Source organism: Myotis brandtii, unplaced genomic scaffold (assembly GCF_000412655.1).
Source record: "Myotis brandtii unplaced genomic scaffold, ASM41265v1 scaffold363, whole genome shotgun sequence".
Taxonomy (NCBI): domain Eukaryota; kingdom Metazoa; phylum Chordata; class Mammalia; order Chiroptera; family Vespertilionidae; genus Myotis; species Myotis brandtii.
The window spans coordinates 5,910,411-5,924,128 of NW_005363938.1; the positions used below are offsets into that span (position 1 = coordinate 5,910,411).

Consider the following 13,718-nt stretch of genomic DNA (forward strand, 5'->3'; position numbering starts at 1 on the left):
CTAAAGACACTCAAGTCAATGTCACCTCACATTTCCAATAAAATAAGATCAAAGCTGAAACACGGCTCTTCCAGAATAACGGTGAAAATGGCCTGCCTGGCCTTTCTGACAACCCTGAGCTTCCTTGCCCTGCCTCCCTCTCCTTCTCAGTCAGGCTGGCTGATCCCCATCCCAGCGGGGCTGTTCTAGGAGCCTTCCACATCCTTCCTGCTCAGGGGTTGTCAGAAACATCAAAGACTCACCTGTTTACACTTCCCCTCTCCCCCATCAGTCCTGTGGCCCGCAAGGCCCTCCATCTCTCCCTAGGACTCTCTGAACATCTAATCCACCCATCATTTCCTATGTATCGATCCCATCTGCACACTTCCCTCTACATGTCCCAAGCTTCTCGGTATCTAGATTCCTGCCTCCCACCCCCTGTCATTTCCCTCCTCAAGTCCAAATTCTGTCTCTCGTGGTCCAACTCAAGTGCCACATCCTTCACAAAAGCCTCAGTTATTTCCCCAACTCGTGGAAATACCACGTGCAAATCCCATTGATGTTGTCACATTAAGAGTCCGTGGTATGCTTGTCCACCCAGCCCCTCCCTTTCTGGAGCCCTGCCCCATGGCTACTAGTGTGTGGTGGTTCTGTGCAGGACTCTGCCCTCCTGGTCACAGCTGACAGATCCACGGAAAGGCATCCAACCCATTCCAGAGCACCATTTCCCTTCCCTGGGACTCCCTTCCCTGTCCCTCTCCAATGCCTGAAGGTGTCATTACAATATCAGCTTTGAGCTGTCTCTGCAGCCATAGATCCCTCCGGGTGGCATGGAGCACTGGAGGTGGCCAGTCTTCACAAGCTGACAAGGAGGAGGGGCTGAGGTAGCAGAGACCCAGACAGAGGCCCCTGGAAGTGCCTGGGTCTGACTTTCCTGTGGCCTGGCCTCACTCCTGCCCCTGGGCTGTGTCAGACCCTCCATCATTCTTATATTGCTGGGTTCCAATCTAATGGGTTCCCAGTCTGATCATAGGGCGAGGCTTTCAACATGCTTTTGGGATTGCCCCGGGCACTGCTGGAATGAGCCCCATTCCTCTCGGTATCACAGTTACCGTCTCCAAGGCCAAAACAAAACACGTATTCTCTACTGGAGGCGAGGCTGGAAGATTGAAAGTTAATCAGATTTCACATAAATGGAATAAATGACCAGAAAACAGCTCGCGTGAACATGTGTTTACCATAACTCAAGCACTGTACTCTTGGGCATTATCTCGGAGACATGAAAATTAATTTTCACACCAACATCTGCACATGAATGTTCATAGCAACTTTATCTGTAAAAATCCCAAACTGAAACAACCCAAATGTTAGACAAACTGTGGTAAACCCAACCCACGGAACGATAGGCAGAAATAATGAGGAACGAACTCATGGTGCTCACAGCAACTTGGATGAATTGTAAGGCACTTACACTGAGTGCAGAAGCCAATCACAGCCTGGCCTGGTGTGGCTCAGTGGTTGAGCGTTGACCTATGAACCAGGAGGTCATGGTTCAATTCCCAGTCAGGGCACATACCTGGGTTGCAGGCTCGATCCCCAGTCGGGGGCATGCAGGAGGCAGCTAATCAACGATTCTCTCTCATCATTAATGTTTATATCTCTCCCTCTCCTTTCCTCTCTGAAATCAATAGATATATTTTTTAAAAAGAAACCAATCACAAAGGTCATGTGCCGCGTGGTTTACTCTATAGAACATTCTTGAAATAACAAAAGTATAGAGACTGAGAACAAATAAGGGTAGTCAGGGGGCAGGAATGGGGGGTGGGAGCTGGGTGTGGTTAAAAGGAATAGCATGGGGGAGCTTTTTTCTGTGTCTCAATTGTGGTGGTGGTTACAGGAATATACATATGTGATAAAGTTGTATAAAACTGCCTACACACACACACACACACACACACACACACACACACACACACTAAACTGGTGAGATCAGAGTAAGCTCTCTAGATTGACCTAAGTCAATTTCCTGGTTGTGATCATGTACTAGGGTTCTACAAGATGTTACTAATGGCCCTAGCTGGTTTGGCTCAGTGGATAGAACATCAGCCTGTGGACTGAAGGGTCCCAAGTTCAATTCCAGTCAAGGGCACATGCCCGGATTGCGGACTTGATCCAGATCAATCAATGATTCTCCCTTATCATTGATGTTTCTATCTCTCTCTCTCTCTCCCTTCCTCTCTGATATCAATAAAAATATATTTAAAAAAAAAGATGTTACTAATGGAGGAAATAGTGATGAGTATGTGAGACCTCTTGTACATCCTTGCAACTTCTTTTGAATTTATAGCTATTTCAAAATAACAATTTTTTTTTGGTTGTTTTACTGTGGTTTTTTTTTAAAGCCAGTTTGCAAAGAAAGCTTTCGCTGGGGTTCCCGTGTTATCTCTTGTGTAAAGATATACACTCTCCCTCTTATCCTTTCCTCCCCGCGGCCTAAAAACACACAAGAAGAAATGTAAATGCACAACCCATCTGTGATTACAGACCCACAGAGCAAATGCTGTCACACCGCAGTGATCTGGCTGGGGACAAAAACAAGCATTATTTCTGATTACGAAGACTCTTTACAGGCAGGGGGAGGCAGGTGATGGTCTGGTAAGGAAGCCGGGCCCAGCATGGACATGTGTGATAACGAGGTGTCTCAGCTACTTCACTGGGAGCCTCAACAACACAGGAAAAATGTTATCTTTCCACCACACCAGACTCCTCCTATCTCTGCAATTATAAGCCGAGAAGAAAAGCAAACAATGCCGGTGTGCGTCTCCCAAATCCCTCCTGCAAGCCCAGAGGGTGTCTATATCCTTTCACTCAAAAGCATTTCCTAACCCGAGCCTTCCTGTTTCCAACCTTGGAACACACCAACCAAGAGAAGAGCCTGACCAGGTGTGCTTGCTCCACAGGGAAACAGCAACAAGGGTACAGCTGTCCAGATCACTGAGATACGTGAGTGATTGGAGATAGGCATATTTTTGAGTTCTAAACCGAAAAAACTATGGAATAGAAGCCAAAATATGAACAATAATGCCAAATACAAAAACTCCCAGTATGAAATCAATAAAAATATATTTATAAAAAGAAACCAATCACAAAGGTCATGTACCGCTCATGTCAGAGAAAGTAGGAAAAAAAGTTTGCACACGTGCAGCGTAAATTAACCTCTTCAGCAATCACGGTAACTTAGCCGTGGGCAAGGCTCCGGGAACACAGCACAGAAAGAGTGTTGGTTCTTGCCCTCGAGGGTCTTACAGTTTAAAGATGGGCAAGTACACAACGGCAATACAGCATGGCAAGTGCTGCACCAAACCACACACGGTGCCCTGGGAGCAGAAGGAAATCTTGGAAGGCTTCCCAGAAGAGGTGAGACAGAAACAGAATGTTGAGGAAGGAGTTAGAGCTAGCAGATCAAATACTGCCATGAGCACATTCAGCAGTCACGCCCTTTAATGTACTGCCAGGATTTGAACTATGGGCTTTTGCAAGTATTATCTCTAAACCTCACAATTTAAACACTGCAGAAAAGCCACTTCTATCCCCAACTTATTCAAGATCAGAAAAGGTAAGTACCTTGGCCAACATCACACAGGATTTGATTCCACTTTTTGCACCACATCCTATTGCTTAAGCACAAAGAAGGCAATATTTTAAAAGTGCAGATTTAAACATAATGTGCGATTCTTCACTCCTCAGAACAACGAAGAGGACAAAGATGAATAAGATCCGGTGTTGGTGAGGATACAGAGGATACACTTGCATACACTTCTCGTAGGACAGTACCACATATCCGAAGAAAGATGAATCACTTCATATTACAAATTCTTAAAAATGAACATGGAACTTTCAGGATAAGATAATGAGTTTAACTCATGAATCAGACATGTCCCCTACTCAAAAGCCACTGAAAACTACAGGAAAGGGATTTAAAAAATAAAATGAACCCATAACATTCCAGATCAGGGAAAACACAAGAAATACCAGCCACAACACTGGGAAAGCTGGAAAGCAGATGCACAGGGTAACCAAAGTGACAGATGTGTCAGACACCTGTGTGGTCCAAACCAGGAAGCCCAACCCAAGCTCAGAAAGAGAGGGAGAGGGAGAGGGGAAGGGGGCGGGGGAGGGAGAGGGAGATAGAATACAATGTTAAATTTTCCATTTTAAGTGAACAGTTTGGTGGCATTAAGTACATTCACATTGTTGTGTAATCATCACCACTATTCAATTCCAGAACTTTTTCAACTTGCAAACTATACTCATTAACTCTCCATTTCTGCCTGCCCAGTTCCTGGGACTGTCGAATCACCTTGAAGAGATTATGTACAGACAACAGGTTCACTGGGCATCCAAGGAGAGCATTCAACATGGAAGATAGAAACTAAACAACAAAAAGAAAAAAAGCAACTGTGGGAACAAACTATTCAGGGAGAAAAACTAAGAACCAAACCCAAAATAAAGCATTATTAATATCCTCCAAGGGATAAGAAAATATATTGTTTCCATTAAATAAGAACAATATGCTATAAAAAGGAACTTTCAGAGAATAAAAATGAGCACTTGGAAGTAAACTCATGAAAGCAGAAATAAAAAAATACTGAATAGAAGGGAAAAAAGATAAAATTGAAGAAAGCATTCAGAGCAGAGGAAATGATACGATAGCAAAGAAGAGATAAGAAAGTTAGAGGTTCAATATAGGAGATTTAATAATAGAAAATGGGAGATGCTGAAAGAGAGAATAGAAAAAAATGGGGACGAACTGTCAATTAAATATCCCAAGAAGTTTCCAAAAAACTGATATACATTAGATTCCAGACTGAAGCCACTAAATGCCCAGCCCAGTGAATGATAATTGATCCACCCCAGTTGATCCACCCCAATTGATCCACTCATCATTGTGAAATCCAAAACTCAGGGGGGGTGGGAGCAGGCAGGGGGAAATGAAGATTCCACAGGCTTCAAGAAAAGAAAAAAAAACATATAAAGGATCAGGAATTTGAATGCTGTTGATTCTTTTAAAAAAATTTTTTGAAAGAAGATAATGGAGCAAAACCATCAAAATTCTGCAAAAAGGTGATACCTAACTCAACCAGGCCACCATTCACATCCTATCTAATAACAGACAAACATGGTAATTGACCATACCTTCGCTACACCTCCCATTGGCTAATCAGCAAGATATGCAAATTAACCGCCAACAAAGATGGTGGTTAGTCTGCATATGTAGGCACGAAGTGGTGGAGCGAAGACTGAAGGCGGCTCCTGCCAGAGCAGGGAAGGCTTGAAGGCGGCTCCGACCAGAGCGAAGGCCTGGGTCCCGGGTGCCGGAGGAAAACCGGTGCCGGCAGCCAGGGGAAGGGAAGGCCTATTGCTCGAATCTTTTCGTGCAACAGGCCTCTAGTAGAAGATAAGCACAAAGCTTTCTTCAGACATGGGATGATCTCAAAAGATTTTTATCTTCCTTGGAGACTTTCTAAAGAAGCTTCTAGTTGTGCGTTTCACCAGAATAAGCATGTAAACCAAGAAAAAGAAGGGCATGGAATCCTGCCCAGGAGAGTAGCAAGGGAGCTGCCCAGGAGGAAGGTGGAGGACCCCCGGTGACCAGGGTGCACAGGCGCTGCGGCCACACGTCCATAGCAGACAGTGTGCCTTAGGGCAGACATGTTGATGGTTGTAATTATGATCTCTCCTGCAAACTTACCTCACTTTAAGGACAGGCTGTCTGAATGAGACACGAACTTTTAATACGAACCGATAATTTGTTCTCTTAGATACGTGGTACTGGCCCACAAAAAGAACATGAAAGTGTCTTTTCCTCTATGGTATATCCTCACCAACACTGAATCTTGGTCATTTCTGCTGTCCTGATGAATGAAATGATGTCTAAATGAGGACGGATTGTCCCCATTCTCCCCTGTCATTGGATGTTCTGAACACAGGCTGACTACATTGGAGCTCTCTCTACATGCCTGCTGCCTGGATCAGTTGAGGACATTCATTTCATCCCTCAGGTCTGACCCGCTTTGACCTCCTCCTGGAGGTCAGAGGCAGAAATCACAGAGCAGCCATTCCATCTGTCCAGACTTTTGCTTTACACCCAGTGCTGGGTTCACACAATAGCCCTGCCAGATGCCCCCACTGGAATGAGCCCCATGCCTCCCTGAGCTCTCTCATGACTTAGCTGTCTTTTTCAGAGAGGCTTTTGGAAACTCTTAGGACAGCACATAGGTCAATGTTCTTGTTCTTGACCTGGTAGGTTAACAAGCATTTATTAATAAGCACATTTAAAAACATAAAGGAGTCAGGGAAACTGAACAAAAAGAAAAAAGAGAGACAAGGCATCCATGAAGTAAAAATATCGCTATTTAAAGATGGGATGATGTTATATGTACAAAGCTCTAAAGAATACACACATACACACAAAACTACTAGAGCTAATAAAGAAGTTTAGAAAAGTAGAAGAATATAAGATCGATGTACAAAACTCAGTTGAATCTCTATACACTAGCAATGAACAGTCCAAAACTAAAATTAAGAAAATTCCCTTAAAATAGCATAAAAACAATAAAATATTTAATAATAAATTTAACCAAAGAAGTGCAAGATTTGTTTATTGAAAACTATAAAACATTGTCAAAAGAGATCAAGTAAGGCCTAAATAAAGAGAAAAACACCCTATGTTTATGGATTGGAAGCATTAATACTGTTAAGCTGACAATACTCCTCAAATTGTCCTTTAGATTTGATGCAATCCCTAACAAAATTACAACTGCCTTTTTGCAGAAATTGACAAGCTGTTCCTAAATTTTATATGTCAATACTCAGGACTCATATAGACAAAACAATCTTGAAAAAGAAGAACAAGGTTGGAAGACTCACACTTCATGATTTTAAAACTTACTACTAAGGAATAATTATCAAGATAGTGTGGTATTGATAGACAAGGATAGACACATACATCAATGAAACAGAAATTGGAGTACAGAAATAAACTCTCCTCACATTTATAGTCAATTGCTTTCTGATAAGGGTGCCATGACCATTCAATGGAGAAAGAATAATCTTTTCAACAAATGGTACCAGGACAACTAAATATCCTCATAGAAAAAGTGAATTCAAACCCCTAACTCAAAGCACAGACAAACACTAACTTACAATCAGTAAAGACCTACATGTAAGGGCTAAAACAATAAAACTCTTAGAAGAAAACATAGGTGTAAATCTTTGTGACTTTGGATTAGGCAACAATTTCTTAGATTAGACACCAAAAGCTCAAGCACCCAATGGAAAAAGAGACAAACTGGACTTGATAAAAATTAAAAACTATGTGCATCAAAGGACACTACGAAGAAAGTGAAAAGACAACCCACAGAACGGAAGAAAATATTTAGATGTATCTGTAAAAAATACTTACAGAATATATTTTATAAGAGTGCAGACCCAGAATATGTAAAGAGCAATTACAATTCACACAAAAACACAAATAATCCATTTTCAAAATGGGCAAAGGATTTGAATAGACATTTCTCCAAATAAGATAGACTAATAGCAAATAAGCACATAAAAAGATGCTAAAAATAATTAGTCATTAGGCAAATAAATCCACAATATACCACTCACTAGGCATAAATTAAAGAAGAGGGAAAATAAAATGTTGGTGAGAATGTGGAGAAATTGGAACCCTAATACATTGCTGGTAGGAATGTGAAATGATTCCAGTGCTGTGAAAACAGTCAATTGGGAAAAACAATTTGATGGTTTCTCAAAAAATGAACCATAAATTTATCATATGGCCCAGTAATTTTCACTCCTAGGTATATGCCCAAGAAAATTAAAAACATGTCTACATAAAAATGTATTATGCTAAGCAAAATAAGCCAATGAGAGAAAGACAAGTATCACATGATCTCACTCATATATGAAATTTAATGAACAAAATAAACTAAAGAACAAAATAGATCCAGAGACATAGAAGCATGGAACAGACTGATGAATCTTAGAGGGAAGGCAGGGGTGGGTGGGTGGGTAGGGAGAGATTAACCAAAGAACTTATAATGCATATATGAATAACCCATGGACACAGACAATAGAGTGGTGAAGGCCTGGTGTGGTGGGGGGGGGGGGGGGGCAGTGGTTGTGGTGAAGGAGGTCAATGGGGTTGGAAAAGGAGGACATCTCTAGTACTTTCAACAATAAAGATAAATTTTAAAAATATTATGAATATTCATAGCAGTATTATTCCTAATAGCCAAAAACTGGGAACAACCCAAATATCCATCAACTGATGAATGAATAAGTAAGCTATGCCATATCCATACAACAAAATATTATTTAGCCATAAAAAGGAATGAAGTATTCATATGTACTACAACATAGATGAACATAGAAAACATTGTTAAGTGAAAGAAGTCAGACACAAAAGGCCACATGTTGTAGATTTCATTTATGTCAAAGGTCCAGAATAGGTAAATTTATAGAGACTTCAATGGTTGCCCGAGCAACTGGGAGAGATTGCTAAGAGATTCAGGGCTTCTGTTGGGAAAATATTCTGGAATTAGTGGCAATAGCTGCAAAACATAGTGAATATACTAAAAGCCACACAGTGGTATATTTTATGTTATGTGAATTATATCTCAATTAAAACAAGGGATAGTAAACAAAAGCTATGGGGTGTGTCAAGAATTATAATAATCATAAATCTGTGTGCCCTTAACCCCTCAAACAAATTTCAAGGCAAAAAATGCTGAGGGCCTGAACAAAAAGCCAGTGGCTTGGAATATGACCAAGTAGGACCCCGCTCAACAGTAACTAACCAGATGCTACTGGGAAAGGGACGAGGAAGAGCGTGCAAAGACTTCCGGGCTTTGATGATGAGATAACTGAGAAAAAGATGAAGCTCTTCAATGAGACAGGAAATAAATGATGAGAAACAGTTTTCTGAGACTGATAGGAAGATGGTGAGTCATTGGACCCAGTGAGCATACGGTTTCAGAGGGACCCTGAGCCGCCACCTAGGAGACGGAGGATACAGGTGTGGAGCTTGGGGGAGAGGCTGAGTTGCTCTGGGCTGGTGGGATGGATTTGAGGATCATCAGAACATACACAGTGGAGGAACTATCCAGTGTCCCAATGCTGACACATTCCCTGAACCTAGCTTCTTCTCCTCCTCCTCCCGCTCATCTTCCTCCTCCTTCTCTTTTTTTTCTGAAAAAGTCTTTTATCTTGAATGGATGTGATAACATATGGAATTGAGGCACTATTGTTTCCACCTACGCCAGTGTTGACCAGCCTGAGAACAGACCATTCTACCTTCATTAAAATGATGTTCCCAGAGCCTTTTTAATAAAAAGGGAAATGTGCTTCAATGTTCAGGGGGGAAACGAGAACATTAACTTCTTTTTACTATAGGATCGTAACTTTGTCAAATGTGCATTAAAAAGAGGGTGCGAACATGGACAAATGAGCAGTTGCCGCTGGCTAGTCTCACAGTATTTGGTGTTTTTTTTTTCAATTAGATGCGCTTTTTGATACATTCAAATTTTCCTACAAAGAGCATGTATTACCTTTAAGATCAGAAACATGGGAAGGCTGAGGAAAATGTTTTAATCAAACTCGAAACAGAAGGTAAGCAGGGATAAGAAATATTAATGCTAGACAATGTAAATGCAAGGCAAGAAAAAAAAGGTATTTTTGAAGATAAAGGGAACATTACATAATGGTAACAACCACCACTAACAATGAAGCCATGCAGATACAAATCTATGTTGCCAAAGAAACGGACAAGATACAGAAATCAAACATTATTAAAAACACGGGAAGGAACAGTCATTGTAGAAGGTGATGTTAAAACACCATTATCAAAGAGACGTAAGAAGAAAAACTCAGAGTCTATCTAAATACACATAATTGATGTCTGGCAGGAATTCAATTCCGTGATTACAGTGTGGGGGTCTTTTCAAGTGTATACAGAACATTTACAAAACTCAATAGTACTAGTCACAAGGAAAACCTCAATAAAGAAAAAAATGTTAAATTTCTCTTCCCATTAAAGAGAAAGTACAGGGGTGCCTTCCCTTCCCAGTCAGGAAAAAAAAAAAAAAAGAGAAAAATGGCATTAATGTAGTCCACTCCTGGTCCTGTAGGCCAGGGGTAGGGAATGTCCAGGCCGCAGGCAGAATAAAGCCTGCGAAATCATTTGGTCTGGCTCTGCCAAGGCATTAGGGCCGAGTTAATTAAATTTTTGACCAAATATAGCAGGGTAATACATTTTAAGTTGATAATTTTGCATGACCCTGGAATCCTATATAATCAAGAGCTTATATGCAAATGATTGTCACACCCACTGCACCCCCCACCCAGCGGTGCTTGACTGGGGACCTGAGGCTGCGCCCCCCCGCCCTGTGGGGCTTGACGGTGGTGGGGCCAGCCAGATCTGGGTCTCGCGATTTCGAGGTGCATGCAGGTGGGCAGGGACTCGATTCTGGATCCCGTGGCGCGCCCCAGACTCTGACAGGGGGGAGATTTTTATATGCATTTTACTAATTTTCTTTTATCTCTGACACTTCTATTATAGAGAAAGGGCAAATAGCAATATTAAAATATTTCCTCTAATTAATTCCTTTTTAATGTGCATGAATTTCATGCACTGGGCCACTAGTGATATTATAGATATCCATATGGCTGTTGGCAGAAAAAAAGATTTCCCACCCCTGCCTTAGGTACTGGGGAGGACAGGGAAAGATGAATGGGAGTTAACGTTATGGTCAGAATGGACCAAATACCTCTTCCTGCTTGTTCTCACCCACTGACCATCTTCATGAAACCTGAAGTGTGAACCACTGAAACGGTACTTAACTCAGTGGTTCTCCAAGTATGGTCCCTGCACCAGGGGAATCACCCAGGAGTCTGTAAGAAATGCAAATTCCTTTGCCCCACCCCTGAACTCCTGAAACTGAACATCCTCCAGGGTGGGGCTCCAGAAGGTTCCCAGGGGAAAGCATCTGATGCTAAGGGTGTACAGACACCCTGGCTCCCTCAGCCCTGGAGCAGGTTAACTCTGAGCGGTGGCTTTTACACTGGCTCCAGAGTCCCGCTAGGATGAAGCTCCTGTCACCCACAGTAACAATCTGCATGATACCCCCTTTGAGGGTGCCTTCCCTCCCTGTCCTACTTCCCGGGTCCCCTCTTCACCTCCCAAATAAGCTAATGCATTCAACTCTGTCTCAGGGTCTGTGTCTGGAGGAACCTAAGCTAAGGCATCTACTGGAGACCCCATTCCCTCCTCTCTGGTCAGGCTCTGCAGAGATTTTTGTGGGATAGGGAGCCCCACTGGCAGTGAGTCCTCACCCCGTTCTCAGTTCCCTCTCTTCTCTGGGTTGGCCAGCTCTTCTGAGTGGCACTTCCAGCCACTCCGCCGCTAGCCCCTTAACCATGGGTCAGCAACCAGCCAGGCCTGTGGGACAAAGTCCTGCCCAGAACTTGGAGTGAGGATATGCAGGTCACGGCAGTATCACGGGCTCCGGTAGGGTACAGGGTGTCACAGCAGCACAGAGCAGGGACTTAGGATGTCAGCAAAGTCTTGGAGGGTGTGACATAGATGGGAGACCTGGGGAAGGAGTGGGACTTAGCCAGGAGTGAGGAGGGTGTAGCCTGAAAGTCCTGCTGAAGCAAGAGGTTTGCCTGGGCGCACAGAGCAGCTGCAGAGGTACGTTGTGAGCCAGCCAGGCAGAGCTCTGCCAGATGACTTAGAGGCTTCAAGAAACTGCAAGCCTCCTTCTCACAACAAGACTCTCAATGTCAGTTTTTTAAAAATATATTTTTATTGATTTCAGAGGGAAAGGAGAGAAAGATAGAAACATCAATGATGAGAGAGAATCATTGACTGGTTGCCTCCTGCACACCCCCGACTGGGGATCGAGCCCGCAACCCAGGCATGTACCCTAATCAGGAATCAAACCAAGATCTCCTGGTTCATAGGTCGGGGCTCAATGTCAGTTTTAAAAGAATCTATAGATAATGAAACGGCCAGAGGTCAAGAAAGAAAAATAGGGATATGAAAAATTCAGCAAATGACCCAACTGTCCTCCAAATCTAGAGGACCCCCCACCAGAGAGTAGTGCCCTGAGGGCACACTGCTATAATGCCGGTTCAGGAGGGGCAGGGGGACTTCAGCCCTTGAGCCAATCAAATGTGACAGGGTCACCCGGAGCGCCCCAAGATAATCAGGTTTCAAACAGGGCCTGTGGCTCGTCCTGCCTCTCCTGACCAGGAGCTCATAGGATGACCCGTCTGTACTCCGTATGCTGAGAGCAAGGTGTTCAGCTGCCCCTTAATCCTACAGTTGCTCAGAAGATAAGCCTCCTGGCTGGCTTTTTGTCTGTCACCTGCTGTGGGTTCTCTCCCCGCAGTGAGCACAGTGGATTCTGCAGGCTTCGCGCCAACACAAAGGCACAGTTAGCCAAACCAACCCCCTCACCACCTCAACACCAGGTTCTCATCTCCAAGGACCTCAAAGAACTTCTGCTGCTGCCGTCCAGTATTTGCTTGTTTTATGTTTTTAAACTAAGCCACCATTCCCAACAGAGCTCAACTCCAAAAGGCCTGCAACTCTGCTCATTTCTATCCACGGTCATTGTGGGCACAGTGGCCCAGAGGGAAATTCTGAGGTGGGAGGATTTCCCATCACAGGACAGAATTTCCCTTGTTCTTTCGCCTCCTGGGAAAGGGTGTGTGTGGAGGAATTCAGCCCTTCAAATTATTAATTCCTTTATCAATAAGAAGAGGGGAAATTAAGGTTAGTCTAGATCAGCCGTGGGCAAACTACAGCCTGCGGGCCGGATTCGGCCCGTTTGAAATGAATAAAACTAAAAAAAAAAAAGACCGTACCCTTTTATGTAATGATGTTTACTTTGAATTTATATTAGTTCACACAAACACTCCATCCATGCTTTTGTTCCTGCCCTCCGGTCCAGTTTAAGAACCCACTGTGGCCCTCGAGTCAAAAAGTTTGCCCACCCCTGCTCTAGATACATCACCAGTCGCTTACTCTCAGAGCCCTAGAGGACTCGTGGACTAATGAACCAGTGTTTGCCTGGACTTCCTCCTCCAAACTTCCCCCATTCCCTGGATACACCCCAGGAACAGAAGACAGAGACACTTGGGCTGGTACTGGAATGAAGGGGCATTTCCCCTGCTGAGACTGTGAGTTTGCATCTTTCTCTCTAAGAAACCCCTGGGCCGGCCACCCCCATACCTTCGTCACTGTTGTCATCCACCAGGATGATCTCCTTCAGCAGGTGTGTGGGCGTGTGGTTGACAGCGCTGTGGACCGACCGCAGGATCACCGACAGGGCCTCGTTCACGAAGATAAAAATGATGGAGATCTGGGGCAGCTCCTTGGAGTACTTCAGCTCCTTACACCTGGGGAGGAGAGCAGGGAGAGCCAAGTCAGGAAGGAGGGACACACGTGCTGTGCTGGACACAGTAAGGACGTCCGCCCAATCCTCGTACATGTCCTCCCGAGGCGTGAACCATTGGTTCCCTGTACCAATTGGTTCTCTTGGTTAAGAACTGAGAATAGAACCTAAGGAGGAGAGGGTTAAGAGATCCAGCCCCATGTATCCCAAATTCACCACCCTGTACGAATGGGAAGCACCAGTCTTGGCCACACATCTGCCATACCACAGGCT

General features: G+C 43.7%; 1 protein-coding gene across 1 annotated transcript in view; it reads right to left on the reverse strand.

The window, feature by feature from the left end:
* The window catches only part of WBSCR17 (Williams-Beuren syndrome chromosome region 17), a 421,415-nt gene that overhangs the window by 210,698 nt on the left and 196,999 nt on the right, over positions 1–13,718 (reverse strand). The window contains exon 4 of the mRNA XM_005872044.2: positions 13,283–13,449. Coding sequence (XP_005872106.1) covers positions 13,283–13,449 — 167 coding nt within the window. The remainder of the gene's footprint in view (positions 1–13,282; positions 13,450–13,718) is intronic.